The sequence below is a fragment of the Triturus cristatus genome, chromosome 3_1 (assembly GCF_964204655.1).
Source record: "Triturus cristatus chromosome 3_1, aTriCri1.1, whole genome shotgun sequence".
In the NCBI taxonomy this organism is placed as follows: domain Eukaryota; kingdom Metazoa; phylum Chordata; class Amphibia; order Caudata; family Salamandridae; genus Triturus; species Triturus cristatus.
In genome coordinates, this window is record NC_140583.1 from 737622813 (window position 1) to 737640843 (window position 18031).

Genomic DNA, 18031 nt, shown 5'->3' on the forward strand with positions numbered 1-18031 from the left:
AATGGATAACTGGCTTTCACTTACATCAACCTTTCACCCATCTCATCTGTCATCTAGTTCGCATGAAACATGCTGTCTGTACAGAGACTAGTGAGGAGCACTCAGGTAAAAAAGACCAAAAAGAGAGGAGAAAGTAGGGGAGTGTACACCATTATTCACATAACTGATTAATACGAGAATGGTGCACCCTTGCTGGACTTCCATTCACTTTACTATTTCCGCAATTACTCGGCGGTCAAATGTACCGAACGGCAGCACAGGGCTTTGTGAACGCAGGGACGTTTATTACTGTTCTAACTCTAGTCATGGACTATTTGGGGAAAATACCCTTCCACAAATATTCTGGGAGACTCGTTTATTATTTTGATTGCAGTCCAGGAATGTTTTGGACAAAGTTAAACATTCCATAAATATTTTTTAAATGAGTTGGAATGTTGGAATGTACCATTGCCGGCATGCGCTCCCCCAAGGGTTCTGATAAAGGCAAAATCTAGGGATAACGCAAGCAGCATGATGGCAGCAGCGGCCATCTTAGAGTGTCTAACCGCCTCACCGTAACTAAAGATGTGCATAAAAAATACAACACTGCATCCTTCATTTTTCCAGCATTGACAGGTACGGCACGCACATTTCAGGTGGTTATTGGGCAGTTGTAAATCCAGCCAGTGTTGGTTGTGTTAATTATATTCCTTGGTCACCTGCAGAATTGATACTTACGTGATGAGGGACAATCCCAGTGTCAAATATCAACCTCCTTATACCACCATTTCTTTTTCAGGGTGTGGCTAATGGGTCCCACGTAATCCTTGGTGAGCTGGCTTCCTGTGGGTCCACACACAGACAGACGTGCCTAAAGACTGTTGTCCTGCTAACCGACAACAAGAAGAATGTAAGCACGATGGTGGCTATTGGGTAGAAACTGCAACACCTACTGCTCCTGTCTAAGGGTTCTCAGACATGAATATTCAAAGACAGACTGCAGCATACTTTCCATGCACGCCAAGATGCATAATAATACATGCTGCTTAAGAGCAGCCTTGAATGCGATATTCACCATTTTTATAAATAAAGGCCCACTTGAGTTATGTTTTCAATTGCCAACCTCTCACAGCTGTGCTTTGAAGCATACTCTCTCTCCTCTCCTCTCCTCTCCTCTCCTCTCCTCTCCTCTCTTCTCTTCTCTTCTCCTCTCCTCACCACTCCTCTCCTCTTCTCTCCTCTCCCTTGAATACAGCTCTGCCCAGTTCCTTTAAATACTAACTAGTTTTCATGTTCCCTTATCAAGGGAGATTTACAGTGCCCACCCTCTTGTAGGCCAGTGACTCTAGTTTGGCCCCGGAAGCCATTACAATATGTGTACATTTTCTTCACAGATGGTGACCTTTCAGGCAGATGGCACTATATTGCTTAATGAAGGGAATGTGGCTCTCCCCTATGTGGCAGGTAAGGACAACTCAAGGACTGAAGAGAAATGCCCTAGACACAATGCTCCATTTTGTGATGTGCACTGAAGGCATGTCCTTGAGGGGGGTATTTATTTTCTGGTTCTTTAAATATTAGCTGAAAGCAATCTAGGTTATAGAGATGACACAGAGAAGGCCCCTGCTATTACTTTGATCTCTACAGTCCCTTGTCTTTCTCTTATTTTCTGTCACTTGGAGTAGGCTTTAGGTGTGGAGTTCAATTCTTCCCGCAGCTGTGTCTTCCACAGAATTTAGAACCATCTATATATTTCAACATTTGGTGATTGCAGATATTTCATGCTGAGATCTTGTGGGTCAATGTGACAACAGCAGGATCGTGCTGCTTGTTTCAATGTCAATCTTTTGTTTTAAAATGCCTTGATTATTTAGTTTTCTTGCTTCTTTATCTAGCCTTCTAGTTCCTTTCACTGGTCGGTTTTTCTCTTTTAGGAGCTATTTCATCTGTTCATTCCCCTCTGGTGACAGGCCATTGTGCTAGGTAGAGCATGATTGTTTGTGATTCCTGACCAGACATAGGGTGGCCCTCTGACATCGGCTTTGTCCAGAGTTCGTCATCTCTATGGAATTACCAGTGTCCCGATTATTCAGGATATCCAAAAAAGTGAACATGTCTGTGGGCTCCCGGATCTCCCGTACACTGAAAGTGTCTGTGGGCTCCAGGATCTCTTTCAAACTGAAAGTGTTTGTGGGCTCAGGATCTCCTTCATTCTGAAAGTGTCCATGGGCTCCAGGATCTCCTTCAAACTGAAAGTGTTTGTGGGCTCAGGATCTCCTTCATTCTGAAAGTGTCCATGGGCTCCAGGATCTTCTTCACACTGAAAGTATTTGTGTGCTCTGGGATTTCCCTGACATTGACAGTGCCTGTGGGCTCCACTATTTCCCTGACATTGAAAGTGCCTGTAGGCTCCACTATTTCCCTGACATTGAAAGTGTCTGTAGGCGCCACTATTTCCCTTACATTGAAAGTGCCTGTAGGCTCCATTATTTCCCTGACATTGAAAGTGCCTGTGGGCTCCACTGTTTCCCTGACATTGAAAGTGCCTGCGGGCTTCAATATTTCCCTGACATTGAAAGTGCCTGTGGGCTCCACTGTTTCCCTGACATTGAAAGTGCCTGCGGGGTTCACTATTTCCGTTGACATTGAAAGTGCCTGTGGAGTGCGGATCTCACTGACACCGCAGGTGTGTGTGGACACCAGCAATCTTTCTGGAATGTAGGATTTCCCTGATGTTAGCAGTGTTTGCACAACGCATGACAGTGTCAGTCTGTACAGAGGGCAGGATCTCCGGGGCACCGGCCCTGTTTGCAGAATGCAGAAGCCCCCTAACACTGCCAGCATCTCCCGGTGCCGCCCAGCTCTGCTATTGGCTCAGCCTCCTGGATGGAAGGGCTCTTCCTGTCATGGATGCGCCTTGCTCCTCTTTGCTTCCGTGTCAATGATTGAGAGGGGCGGCTCCTTGAGTGGACAGAGGGAGGATGCCGGGGTGAGCGAGGCTATAAACTACAGCACCTTAGGACATGCAAACCGTGGAGCAATCAATGTTTTCCCTTATTGCCCAGAAGCTGAGCAAAGGTGGCTTTTATTACACAAACAACTCTCCTTTCTGCCCCTTCAACAAACATCTCCACCCAAATCGGTGTGCAATTCTCTGTCCGGCCTCAGTTTGGTGGATAGCCAGCTGAAGGTGTGGTGTTTGGTGAGCGATGGTAACTAGGGCTGAAGTTATACGAGGCACCTTTATGCCTTAGGTGGAGACAGCTGCAGGCACACGTCTGTCAGCTGTAGCACGAGGGCACGCACGAGTAGTGTAATATCTCCAAGGACGTAGCTTGGTCAGTAAGATGGGTGGGGGGGAGGGGGAGTAAGCTTCAGATTTTCCGACAATCACGCTGGCATATTAGGATAAAACACATCATAGGACAAACAGGGTGCATACGAGGGGGTTAAAGGGCAACGGAAAGTGAGAGAAATGCGGATTCTTGTGAGTACCAAGTGAGAAAAATACAATATTTTGACAATGAATCAACATTTTTTAGAACTTTCAAAACAGCGATGAGGTACAGAGTGTGTGTGTTTATGTCAGTGTGTGCATGCAAACCTCCCAGGTGAAATCCAATAGACACCTCACCCACCTGTACCCAACTATTCATCAGAAAATAAATTTATTAGGGGGGTGTACCACTCCCCCCGCCCCCCGAAGCTACGTCCCTGAATATCTCTGTCCTTGTCACTTTCATATTGCTTTTCTGGTGATTTATTTGATGGACACCGCCTCCACCCCAGTCATATAGTTGTAAGCAGCAACATGAGACGCCCCAGAAGAGACTGCTTACCGTGGCGTTACAGGATACAGTAGTAATGGTAAAGAATTCCTCTTTTATTTGTTCATTTAATGAAAAAAACATGAAGGGCAGATCTAGCTGCAAGGGGACGGAAGTGATGCGCAGAGGAACATATATTGTATCATACAACTATGCACGAAAATGAAAAGCCAGAATTGAACAACAGCATGAACTAATAAAGAATATTGCACAGAATAAGGCTGCAACCAATGGGAAAGCTTCACACCCCTTATTAGATGAGAACAACGACTGTCCAGGGTGTGAAATTAAAAGCAGAGAGCTCCTGGCAGGAGAGAACAGTTCAGTTAAGGGTGCTTGGCGCTACGTCAAACTCCTGCGTAAAGCTCTGCAACCGCTCTTTGTTGTAATTTCCACTGATATCGGGTTGCAGTCGCTACCACACACTAGCCTGCTTCCACCGCCACATGTGTATGCTAAACAGATGCCATTCCCCCTTCCCACCCCCCTGCTTCCGCTGTACATGCCCACCTGCAAGCTCAAGGACTCGCTGCTAGTACAAGAGCAGATCACCTACCTGTGTGCACTTTGCATATGCAAATATCTAGCCCTTATTTATGTACTGTGCACGTGCAGGGATTCGACCTGCCTACACTACGCACATGCGTAAGCCTTGCATGGGTCATAACCTGTACTCACATTCCAAGCGTAAGTCTCTAGACTTCAGATACTGTAGCACAGCACAGGAGCAATTACCATGTGTGCCCTGCATATACAGTGCACGTGCAGTACTCATGCCTGCCACGGTCCTCGTGCTTAGCGCTTACCCCCTGTATGAGCACACTAACCAAGTGAATGGAGCTATCTGCATGCTCTCTCTACCTTAAATACCACTCATAGGGTGCACCAACAACTAGGACAGGTAGCAGGCTAGTCCCAAATACAGACTTTAGTGCTCCCCGACTGAAGCTGTCACTTTCTTAAGTTCAGTGGCAGGTAATAAACATTCTAATGACAGGTCATTATCCAGTTGAATATACTCTCTAGGCTGGACTACTGCAATGTGCTGTATCTAGGATCCAATAAGAGAGCGACCACAAGACTACAGATTGCCAAAAAATGCAAATGGATATTATTTGCCCTGCTAAGTTCTGCTCGGTTTCCAGCTTCATACACAGGCTGCACTGGCTCCCTGTGGACAAGAGCATTTATTTCGAGGTTCTATGCATTGCTCATAAAATTCTGAACTCTCAGGGGCCTTCTACTCTTTCTAATCTGCTCCACCCATGTGTTCCTTTGTGGGCCCTGCGCTCAGCCAGCCTTCATCTCGTCTGTGTCCTGCGTGTCAAAAGAGCGCAAGCAGAAGGGCGCTCTTTCTGTGCTAAAGCCCCTGCCCTCTGGAATGCACTACCTCTGTTCATCAGGAGCACTCAGAATCACTCGGCTTTCAGAAAAGCCTGGAAGACCTGGCTGTTCTCCACCTTATCCTCTGTCCATCCACTTGCCCACCTTATTAAGACTAGCGCTGGGATGCCCCGATGCTGGGGCAGCCATGCGCTTTACAAATACAAATATCCTAACATAACATAATATGAATGAGACAGATAATGGTTGTAGGTTCAAAGCTTTGTATAAAGAATTATAGGAAGGTTTCAAAATATATGTAATTAGGAGATTTAGCAGCAAGCATATAAGTCACAAGTACAAAGAACTCAGTACAGGCATATATTTGCCTTCTACGAGAGGGGAAGAGGAGCGCTCTTTCCCATAGAAATCCATGTCTTATTAAAAGACTTTAGACAAATAAAGTCAGATATTCTACATGAGTACACATTGCTCAGGATATGCACCAATAGAGAACAAACAATAGGAAACAATTTACCCAGAATACATTGAAGGATTCTCTCATGGTAGCATTACATTGAAAGTACAGACATTCTCACAGTTAGTTTGGCAGCCTATGGATACATTGTATGCCTGTAGCCAAGGACAGTCGAAGTGTCCTTGGCAAACAGGTCTCTAGGAGCAGTTTTCAGTTTATTAGTGCAAGTTCTTCAATTATGTATGTGTAACTGAAGAAAATGACAACAATGACACGTGTTCTTGGTGACATTGGAACAAGATGGAGGACATTGTGAAGACAACTCTGGTTAGCAGAAGCCTGGATTGCGATGCATTTGAAATGAAGAAGATCTTCTCTAACAATCCCTAACTGAGCATAACTGCAAATCTCTTGACTGCATTCACTGTACAAGTGGCAGTCCTCTGTCTTCCTAAATCCTAATATCAATACATGCTAATTTACGCATGGCTATGTTAAACAGCGTCTCTACTTGTACCAAATTATGCCTCATCTCTACTAGATTCTACACAAGCAAACGTTTTGCACACAATGACTCCTGCCTGCATACATTGTTTTACTGAGATAAGTTAAAAGCGTTGCCTTTGCACTCCGCGCTAGAAAATTCCCTACATGCAAATTCTGCTCAAGTGCAAGTTTTCTCCCTAATTGCCCCCCCAAATCGGCAAGAGTGGGCAGATTATGTATTAGGACACTTAAGTGTTACCAGTGGATGACGTTTTCTGAGACCTCTCACCTCTGCGCACTAGTCTACAAAGTTCCTTCGTTCGCTCACTTAAACTCTCAATAGAACGAGATCAGATGACGATTCACACGGGTATATTTTTCTCTTCCCTTAAACACACACACCTCTGTTTTTGCTAGAAATGTGCAGGAGATGAACATTTGAAATGGTAAAAAAAAATTCACGCCGTGAAAAGTAGTCTCTGTTCAAAATGGATGTCCCCATCTGGGACAAACACACAACTAAGGCCTGCTCCAGCTTCTGAATCCCCTTCATTGGCTACTGCAGCAATTAAGGACATTGTCCACAAGCCCCTCTGAGGGACATTCATTCGTCCTCAAATTAAGGAGATTGATTTACCCCATGGTTAGCGTGAGAGCGGAAAAGTCTTGATGTATTGTTTGTCAATAAGTAACATCTCAGTATTGGTCTTTTGTAACATTCTTAGCCCATTAACATGCTCATATTTGTGGCTGAGGAGCAGGCAAAGAAACCCCAGTTTCCTGATCTTGACTTGGGTACCACCTATCTTTAATTCTCTCTTTGTTATAGAAGTCTAGAGATGTGTTGTATGTCTATATGAGGGATTTAAACTATCTGTTCACTCTTTGCAGCGAGTTTCTCCATCATGCAGCCTACCTCCTCGAACATCATCGTGGAGGTGGAACCAGGCCTCCAGATGCAGATCCAACTGAAGCCCGTCATGCAGCTCTACATTACCATGGAACAGTCGGCGCGGGGAACATTGCAAGGTAGCTCTTCTGTCCAGCCAGTCACAGAGATCACACAGCAGAGATCAAAGCCTTAAAGTCATCTGCAGGGAGCAGGACAGAACAAAGTCAGGAATTGGAGTCACTGAGAGTTGGGCAAAACCCAATGTCAGGGGACTGAAAGCTTCAAAACAAGTCACAAAGAAGAAGGTGAAACCCAAGGTTAGGGGGTCATTGCCTCTGCAGTGAGTCAAAGAGACAAAGGTAGAACAAAATGTCATGGGTAACAGTTATGACGTCTAGTTACAGACAGTAGGTAGAAGCCCAATGTCATCGGTTAGTGGTTTTGTAGCTTGTCACTGTAGTCGCTGGGTGCATGATAGAAGATAATATCAGCAGTGAAAGCCTGTACAGCCAATGGAAGAGAGCAAGATGCAATCCAAGTTCAGTGGTCAGATCATTTTAAGCATCCTCTGAGACCCAGGTGGAATCTAAAGGGAAGGGGTTGAATTGGCTCTACAGTTTGCCGTAGGGAGCAAGGCAGATGGCACCCTGACGTCAAATTTGTCTCTACTGCTACTCATGTGAAGTAGGGTGGAAATCAAGCTCAGGAATCGGACTTTCTACAACTCGTTTCCAGAGATCAGATCATGTCAAACCTCCAAGTCACAGATCAAGGCCTCTCTAACTTGCTTGATTTAAAAAGCAGTATGTCAGCAGGTCAGAGACATACCACGCCTAGGGCCTCATGTAGGTAAATTACATTTACCACTTCATAAATACCGAATCATACCGAATCGGTATTTATGAAGTGGTAAATGCAATGTAGGTAAAAAGTCGGTAAATATTACCGATTCGGAAAAATTCGGTAATTACCGAATCGGTATTTACCGATTCGGTAATGAGGCATACCTTCCCATTGATTTCTCAATGGGATGGTATGCCTCATTACCGAATCGGTAAATACCGATTCAGTAATGGGGGGAGCACATTCAAGGGTGGCAGGGTGTCACATTGACACCCTGTTGCACCCCTGATTCCTGCATGTGTGCACATGTGGCACTCATACATGCCCTGAGGGCATGTATGTCTGCCACATTGCACACTTAAACGTGCACAAAAATGCTTTTTTTCACCTATTCGTCATTTACCACCAACCTTTAGTTGGTGGTAAATAACGAATCCCCACACCCACGACACACTCCCCCTACATCTCATTTCATGATTCGGTATTTACCGAATCGGTAAAATTACCGATTCGGTAACTTTACAGATTCGGTAATTTTACCGATTCGGTAAATACCGAATGATGAAATGAGCCCCCTACATCTCAAAAGCCCAAATACCGGTCGGTAACGGTATATTTACCGAAAATCGGCCGTTACCGACCCGTATTGGGCTTCCTACATGAGGCCCCTAGTCTCTTACAAAGTGAAGGGCAGCACAAGTTCGGCTCCTCTGAATCTGGTAATTTCACAAATGAAATTTTGATAATCCTCATTGCTGACCTATGACATGACCACAATTTTTCAGTGACTTTGAGGAATTGAATACTATGTTCACTAACACCCTTTTCTTCCATGCTGACAGGTCTCTGCGGAAACTTCAACTCCAAAGCACTGGACGATTTTAAAACAGCCAGTGGTTTAGTGGAAGCTACAGCCTCAGCATTTGCAAACACATGGAAGGCTTTGCCTAGCTGCCCTGACAAGCCCGAATGGCTGGATGACCCCTGCAGCCTCAACATCGAAAGCGGTATGGCTCTCACACAACAATGGCATGCATGCTTGGAACCCTGCCTCTAGTCCTCATGCTGGGCCCTCCTCTCTACTCATTCCATTTGGCTCTGTCCATCTTAACCATTCCTTTTGTTTTTCCATGGTGCCTCATTTCTTGCTACCTTGCTGCACTGCATGCCATGTACAGCAATGTGCCCAAATTCCAGGAGTAACGCAAGCCCCATCATGACATCATAGTGCTGATTACTTAGATTGGTTGATGCCAGGGAAAGGGCAAGCAATGGAACCGACAGAACACTGTCTACTCTCTTTTCCTGCCTCAGCCTCGTGGCCCTTAAAGATTAGAGGTAGCACAAGTAGTGCTGGGGTACCAAAAGGCAGGCAGGGGAAGTAGCTGCTACCCCTGGCAACCTTCAATTTGCATCCGTGTTGCAGGGTATGTTTTTTTCATTCCATTATCTGGTGTTCCTTTCTAAGCTTTGCTTTTCTATATCATACAATGATGTCTCAATCAACGTGTGGTATTCTTTTCCATTCTTGGCTTTTCTGGTAAATTCCGTGATAGGCGGCTCCCTTCTGTGCTATGCTGTTCAATCCATATTATGCTGATAGATTCCATGATGTGAAGTTCCATTCCATGTTCAGCTGCACCACTGAATGCTCTGCCTTTCCATTCAATTTGCTTACTGTTCAGATCAATTTTGTATCACTTTGTACTAAACTTGCTAATGCAGGACGGGACGTATCAGGTCTGTGTCTACGGTAATTGCTTTGATGTATAAGTGTAACATTTTATTATCTAGTGCCCCAGTGCATTTGATTAAAATGTTTTCTTTTCCTGTGACTACTTTCTCTGGTATCCCTTACCAACCAAGTTTCAGCCTTCTCTGTTAAATGCCTTTCACCATTTATCCATGGTAACCTATACTCACGGTGGAAATTGTCTGGGAGAGAGTGGCACTGGAGCTCTCCGCTGCTCATAGTCAGCCTTTTGAATGCATATATGATGGTCCGCAGTACTGTGATAAGGCCTGTCGTACTCGGACGATGCATAGTTGCCCTTTGTATGCTTGCTAAACATAATTAGACATGAACATTTGCTTTGAGTGTATGTAGTCGGAGAAGTAGTTCTACCTTTATCAGAGGTGTTTAGAAAAGCCCTATGCATTTAATAAAAATTGTTTCAGCAGGCTGGACTACAAAACAAAAATTGGAGGGTCAAGCTAGACCAGCTACTTTTTGAGGGAAATGAAGATACTAAAGCTCTATCCTAAAACAAGCACAGGAAACAGCGTTTAAAATGTTGTCTCCACAACGCGGTACCATTACAATGCAGTTGTTGCAATGACTGCGTTGTTACCACGCACACAATTACATAGCAAGTTGTTTCAATGACTTGCTGTAGGGGGCGAAAGGTATTGGATTTGAAATACAACACCTTCCCTGCTGTTGCGCAAACTGGAGTAGGATAGTAAATAATACTATTCCTAAGTCCAGCACGACCCCTACAGCAAGCCGTTGGAATGACTTGCGATGTAATGGTATGCGTTCTAACAACGTGGTCATTGTAACAACCATGTTGTAATGGCAAGCAATGTATTTGCATGCGTTGTAAACAGCCATATTCAACAAGCACACCTTTGTGAACTCTAAACCATAACACCCTGTACATCTCTTGTCTTTCAGAAACCTATGCTGAGCATTGGTGTTCCAAGCTGACAAACTCAGAGAGTCCTTTTGCAAAGTGCCACTCAGCTGTTGACCCCGCGGACTACTACAAGGTATGGAGGGCAGTCTTAGAACAAACTTTCCCTGAATCAGCCCTGAGGGTCGAGGGTACAGTCATTTGTGACTCCCCTTGACTAGCGCCATCTTGTGTAAGCTCTCCTTGTGTATATTTACGTTAACTCTCTGTGGGCAACTGCTAGCATGGTAGGCGTGGCAGAACTTTGACTGAGTTACCACAATGGCAGGTGAAAAGCTCACTTGACTTACCTTCATCTCACCAAAATCAGTGATAGTGAAACAAGGATTCAAACAATAGAACACAAAGAAGTGAAATGCATTAACTAAAAAGTTTTGGGCAAGGGCTACAGAAAATGCAATAAAAAAACGTACGTAATTAAGAGTAGGGACAACCCCCAAAAATCTCAATGTATCAGTGCTTAATTTGAGCCGGTGCTTTCCGGTGCTAAGCACTGGCACTTAATTGGTTTCCGGTACTTGGCACCAGCACCTAATTGTCAACACCATACTTAGAACAGTCTACCACATGGTGGCGCTGCTCTTCAAATTTAGAGATGAGCAGAACAATGGTTGTTTAGGGATACAATATACATTAAAATTGCTAATACCTTGCTCCCCAGCCATATCTTTATCTTTGGGGACCTGGAATAATCGGAACTGTCGCATTTACATGCGAGAGAGATGGTTAGTATTTGTTTTGGCAGTGATGACAAGGGCGATGGGTGTCGCAAGCTGCAGTGGCATCCTGGTCAGAGCCCTGGCACTTAATATTTTACAAATTAACCACTGCATTGTATAATTTTAAACATAACTTGAAAAAAGTTTTGTCCAATTGTTTATCTGTTCTCTACTATAGTTCCATCCGTCTTAGAACAAACTCATGCACACTAGTGGTGGTGTAAATCTTTTCTACCAAATAAAGCTTCTCAACATAATTAGGATATTCAATTATGATGTATCACTCATCTGTATCATTAATTAACCATCATAGTCATTTGAATATTGCTCAACACTCTTTATTAAACATATTTTTAAAAGTTAGTATTTTTCTATTGCCTTAAATTTGCTGCTTTATAGTTATTATAAAATCTAAAAGAAACAAAATTGATATTCTTTTATCTAAGAAAACTTTAGAGCCCAATGGCTTCTTCATCAGGAGATAGTATTCACATATGAGCTAGAACCTAAGGGAAACAAAGGACAGCCACCCTGAATGACATCCCCAAACTGCAAAGACTCTCTTACTGGTTCAGGTCTTTGGTTATAAAAAAGGCTCAAGTCTAGCAAAATCCTGACTTGCATTTATCATTTTCGGCTCAATACCTAAACAGTAATCTTCCAAAATAAAATAAAATGTTCTGATATATCATTTACAGGATTCAGCACCTTGATCGATACATTTTCTCTAATTCCATTTACCAGTCCGGAACCTACCTGCAATGAGCAATTATTCGTATATCAGTGTTCTCCATCTATTCTACACCATCTTGATATATAACAATTTCTTACTTGTAACTGTCCGTTCTTTATTTTGACGGCTACACATGACGTTTCTTTGCATCGTGAAATAATGTGTGATTATGATCAATGAAATATGTGCTCCTGCAACATTTTTCTTTTATTTTTATTTAGGGACACAATAATGTACTAACGTCATACATGGTTTGTCCGAATAAAACATAGAGTCAATCCTCTCTCTATTAAGGAATACTTGTTGCTAGATAATCGTAAGCACCTATTAGCATCCAGATGTCAAGTTACTCAGCAATGTTACAATCTTCAAAACTGACTCCCGTAAATTGTTATGATGTGGTTTCAGGAATACAACAATCATATTATCAGTTTATACCATGGATTTTTCGTATCATGGTATTAATTCTATTCAACCCGAAGACTTTACAGACAGAAACACATCAACTTTTCTTAATCATCCTTTGGCGGAACTGGATACTATATTAAGTAAAACATTAAATCTTCTTGGGCATTCAATTTTTTGGGGATTAAAGTATCTGAAAGATCAATTCAGTTACTTTCACATCTTGATAAAAGTATTGGGATTATAGTATCTGAAAGATTCCTTCATTAATTTACTTTCATGCCTTAATAAAAGGATTTCTCTAACCCCTCACCCAGAAATAAATATTCCCTTAGTGATTAAAAATCAATGTGAACATCTATTTTAATGAAAGACAATGATGATTTATTTTAGTCTTAGGGATGCTGAAAGTGTTCAACACATTGCAGAGTGTCATTAAAGGTATGTTCAATTAACCCATGCTCAATGAGAAACCTGGGTCAAATGTGGACATGCTTGGCCACAGCTTGGTTGTTGGGTTTGTGGATTTTGATAATCTGTTATAGAAAACCTTGCAGAAGAAGGAGATGGTGGATCCCATAGCTATTATCATTGGTGCGTGATGATTGTCATGATAAGTGACCCAGTGACTAGAATTTGCTTTTGACACATGATGCTGGATATAAGATCACCCAAATCTATGTAATGAGGTTTCCTGATCACCTATTGGGTTGGAGAGTACTTAGAACCGAAGTTTGTTTACATGATTGTTGCCTTGGTGGTAGTCGATGACCGTTACATGACATCATATCTGCTCAGCTGAAGCTCTGTTAAAGAGATCTAACATACCTGAAAATGCTCAGAGATTAATGAGTCACTCATAGACGCTGAGAGGGGCACGCCTTCTGTGGAGTTATGCCACAGTTTATTATGATCATTTTGTCTCAAGATAGAAACTAACATCTAACATTTTGCCTTATTCTGACTTAGAAACTTCAGACATGGTACTTTGGTTTGGCACCAAACAACAAGTTCCTAGGCACAACCAGGTGTAACACACATCAATCACCAATCAGTGCTGAATTAGCATTCAACTTCTCCTTTACTTCGTGTGTACAGTGCTTCATAATATTACTTATTAACTTAGAGGAGGTGTTCTGTTTCTCAGAGTTTTTTCCTTCTAACTTCTTCTCACTCTAAGATCTGTACATCCATTCATCAAAGTCTGTTTTTGTTAAAAAAAAAACAGAATATAAATTGTGCAACAGCTTGTCATAGAACAACTAAATTTGATTTTCAAGGAAAAGCAAAGTGCCCAACTAAGCTTGGGAATGAATCAGTGGTCTGTCATACTCAGTCACTCCCTTGATGGGAGAACTTGGGTTTTAAATTAGTCCCAAGAAGCAGATCCTCAAGAGCGAGTCTTGATAAAGTAATTGAAGCAACACACTTATTTGAAGCCGAAATCACAGAATGCAAAAGGAGCTTGCAATCAGAGAACACCAGGCATAGACCCTTTCTTCCCTGCTTGGACTCCAACTTCCCTTTATTCATAATATACAGCCGCTTACATATCCACAGCACTCTGAAGTTACTGAAAGGTGACATGCTGCACTCTGCAAAACATCTTATTCAATTAATCAGTTGTGCTGGATCTCACTAAAGGCATAGGGGATAAATGATAGTCTATCTTAAAAAACACAACAAATGCTGCAAGACGATAAACATTTGAAGGGCTACTTTGTTGTTCAATCTCCATTTAAACTTTATCAAGTTTTATGGAGGTGATACAGCATCCCTCATGCCCTTAGTAACAGCGCCACTAGAATGAATAAATACATTAAAAAAGAATATCGCCAGAAGTTTGTGTTAAGCACTGAGGTAGTAAGCATAAATCCCTCCCCAGAACTAGAGATGCGAGTCAGATACTGAAGGTCCAGAAGGTGTTTCTTCAAATACATAAAGAAAATATATATATATTGGTGGGTTACTATAGTTAATACATTGCTGGGAGAAAGGGTTCCCAAGGAATGGTGAAAATATACAATTTTTTTCCATTTATAAATGGGTGAAAACCATAATTCCTGGAGCTATTGACCGATTACTGTACAAAATATTACAAAGCCCCTTCACATACTATTCCCCCCTAACCTTCCAAGACTTTGGGCCTTCTGTTAGATGGTGAGGGTTTGCTATTATTCTCTTTGCCTTGGTTTGTAACAACACACTTTTGCCTCTTCTTCTGTTTTTCATCAGAGGTGTAAGTACGACACCTGCAACTGTAAGAACAGTGAGGACTGCATGTGTGCGGCCATCTCCTCCTATGTGCGGGCCTGCGCTTCTAAGGGCATTGTTCTCTGGGGATGGAGGAATGGCATCTGTGGTAAGTACAGTAACTGCGGTGGTGGTGGTTTGAGTGGGTTGGCCCTTGGGCAGCTTTACTTTATTTCCTGGGTGTGTTGTTTCACGGTGGTGTTTGACATGGGCATAGAGTTCTTGATTTTTTTAAAGAATCTCACTTCCTGCAATCCTTATACACTCACCCATTCCTGGCACGGCTCATACTATACACACCGGTGGAATCTCATTCTTGTTCCTTCCTAGCTTGATCACCTTCTAACACTTTGGTGTGGGCTCACTTATCCTGGCATGATAGACCTCATATCCTTAAATAGAGTACCAGAAGATTTATGTTGCTTAGTTGCATTACTTGAACTGGAGAGATCATAATTGAGCCATATCGACTAAGATGTCTACTTGTAAATATTTATTAAACTTTGAACTCTGGAACAGTCCCTCATTACTTGTTACAGGGTTCCCTACTGCCCCACACGTGGGCTGCCATGTGACCCTTCCCTCCTTCTCTCCCACACCAAGTCAAACCCACGCAAGAAGGGTCACCAAGAAACAAAAACTGCAAGCAAATCTGGCCTGTAGCAGTGTCAGAAAAGATTCACTGTGCCTCAGGTGAAGTCAGGCAAACTTAGAAATCTTCTATCGCCTTTGCCGAGTCAAAGTTGAAACTTTGTACACCCTTACTCTCTATCCGTTGAATCTTGGCTTTCTCACCGATTACTTCATGCTCCAGTATGTGGCACTATGGTGCTGTCACAAGGTTTCTGGTGCTTGTTACTGAAAGACATGTAAAGAGACATGAGCCATATGCTTTAAGTGATTTTAGGGTATTTTTATCTCCGCTAGAGATTTAATCCAGCCAGTCCACTGTTGTCATGTCACAATGCAGTCAGGGATAAAGGGCGCATTGGGACAATGGTGGTACCTTTCCCACTCTCCCGCATATTTTCTGCAGGACTGCCATACTCATACAGTGTATGCATGGGAGTATGGATATTGCAACATTGTGTTTCTGCGCGAGACAGTGTGGCAGACACAAGCAGCCAGAATGGGGCAGCACAGGGAGGCATTCTCTGCCTAGTTATAGCCACCGTCTGCTGGTATTGATCATGACAGGTGTCTGCAGCACCCTTATTGCTTCTTCCTACCCTTCTGTCACTGTCACACTAAGAAAAATACCAAGAAGGGATGGGTGAGGAGGGAACCATATCGAGAATCACTTGATCTCATTGGTTAATCCATCTTGTGCAATGCCTAATGGAGACACATGAGGAATGTGAGTAGTTACAATGACCATCTGCCTTTGAGTGCCACGATTCCCCAAGGGGTGAATATGCACTTTAAAACACATGTTTTATGCTTTGGACGTCTGTGAAGTGATGGGTGTGGGAGGAAAAGCATTAGACAAGCGGGTTATTCTGACAATGACAGTCATTCCATGACCGGAAATTGACCGGAAACTGCGTTAGTTAGAAGATCTTTGTTATGGCCATTTGTCAAGTACCCTCATAGATATTGCAAGAGGAACCTTTTAGATCAGAAAATGCCTCTCACGTTTACCCTTTGTCCCTGCCATCCTTCCTCCTTACACTACCACTAATCCCTTTTCTGGCCTCCTTCTTCAACCGAGGAAGATCTGCCCCCCGTGTGTGATGATCTGATGAGCTGCGAGAAAATGACTGTTGTGTTGTGGTACAAGCCAACGAAGGTCTCCTGATGCTGGGATAGTACTGGTAGCCTTTTGGTGGAGGAGGTGAAAACAGATGCCACAGTAGAGACGAGAGGCATTGGTGCATTGCACCAAGGCTCACATTTATATAATGTTTGGCAAGTGGGCATGACCTTGCAATATGGCTACACATTATGAATGTCTAAGCTAGATCCATGCTGTTTACTTCACTTATGAGACAGAATGAGACAAAGCATTTGACAACTGGACCCTTACAGTCTTTTGGTTTCTGCCCTGTAGCTGAGAGTTCCTGCCCAGCCTCACAGATCTACCTTTACAACCTCACGACTTGCCAACGCACCTGCCGATCCCTCAACGACCGCAGCCAGTCCTGTGATGCAGACTTTGTCCCTCTCGATGGATGTGGCTGCCCAAGTGGCCTCTACATGACTGAAAAGGGTCACTGTGTGGTGGAGTCCATGTGCAGCTGCTACCACAAAGGCTTGTACCTACTCCCAGGGAATATCGTGTTCAGACAAGATGAACTTTGGTAAGTCTCTACTTGTGGGGTCATTAGTGCCATTGAACACATGTTTCTAGGAGCTACATCGGATTGGCGCAGAAAGAAGGAAGGCAGTAGGTGCAAAAAATGGTGTAGAGGGATAAATGATGATTATGTAACATAATGTAACCCTGCAGTGTTTTTAATTTCAAATGTTCTCACACAAGCCTGCCATTCTATTTTCGAACTCATAACCTTTAGCCACCAGTTGAAGAGCTCGGCCACCAAGGAGCAAAGGCTTCTGAAGTTCTAATAGTGGGAAATATTTTCATCCTTGTTGAATCCATCCTCATTTTCACCAGGTCATAGATTTTAATTCCATTCACCTAAAAACAAACCTGTTATGTGATATCACCTTTGACTGGACATTTCTGTCCTCAGTCCATAATGTCTTCTTGAGGGTCACTGCAATAGGAAGAGTATTGCGTTGTGGCGACCAATCCTAGAAGATCTTGAATGTTGCTTGGATCAAGCTAAAATCCATAGCTAATGCTAATAGCGAAGGGAAATTAATTTCCTTTCATAGGAGAAGGGAGTGTGGCGGCTGCATGTTTACTATGTTATCTCCTAATGTACCACATTTCTATTTCCAGCACATGCCGGGCGGGGAAACTGCACTGCGCCTCTGTGAACTACAATGAAAGTAAGTGAAAGCAATTATGCCAGAAGCACCTGTATGCATGTAATGACTGGGAAGGGGTTTTTAAGACAAATAACTTTCCAAAGAGAATGGGGGTGTTAGCTATGGCCCCCACAATGCTAATCGACTAGGCATAAACCTCTTAGCTGAAGGATATCAACAAATCAAATCAAACCGCATTTGTAAAGGGCAACACTGTCAACCCAAGGGGTATCTAGGTGCTGTGTTTCCATCAAAGAGCCAGGTCTCGAGTCTCTTTTTGAGGTCTGCTAGCGAGGGGGCTGTACGGACCTGGAGGGAAAGGTCGTTCCAGGTTTTGGCAGCGATGTAGGAGAAGGAGCAGCCACTGCCGCTTGGTGAGGGGTGAGGCATGAACATGAAGTCAATATACATGCGAACACGTCTCTGTCTCCTTCACGATAAACTCCTTGCTCCACCCTTTGCT

The 18031-nt window shown here is 43.2% G+C and overlaps 1 protein-coding gene across 1 annotated transcript in view; it reads left to right on the forward strand.

The window, feature by feature from the left end:
• The window catches only part of MUC2 (mucin 2, oligomeric mucus/gel-forming), a 165956-nt gene that overhangs the window by 32980 nt on the left and 114945 nt on the right, over nucleotides 1-18031 (forward strand). The window contains exons 10-17 of the mRNA XM_085644898.1: nucleotides 779-889; nucleotides 1374-1443; nucleotides 6985-7122; nucleotides 8671-8835; nucleotides 10506-10600; nucleotides 14617-14743; nucleotides 16685-16934; nucleotides 17540-17589. Coding sequence (XP_085501024.1) covers nucleotides 779-889; nucleotides 1374-1443; nucleotides 6985-7122; nucleotides 8671-8835; nucleotides 10506-10600; nucleotides 14617-14743; nucleotides 16685-16934; nucleotides 17540-17589 — 1006 coding nt within the window. The remainder of the gene's footprint in view (nucleotides 1-778; nucleotides 890-1373; nucleotides 1444-6984; nucleotides 7123-8670; nucleotides 8836-10505; nucleotides 10601-14616; nucleotides 14744-16684; nucleotides 16935-17539; nucleotides 17590-18031) is intronic.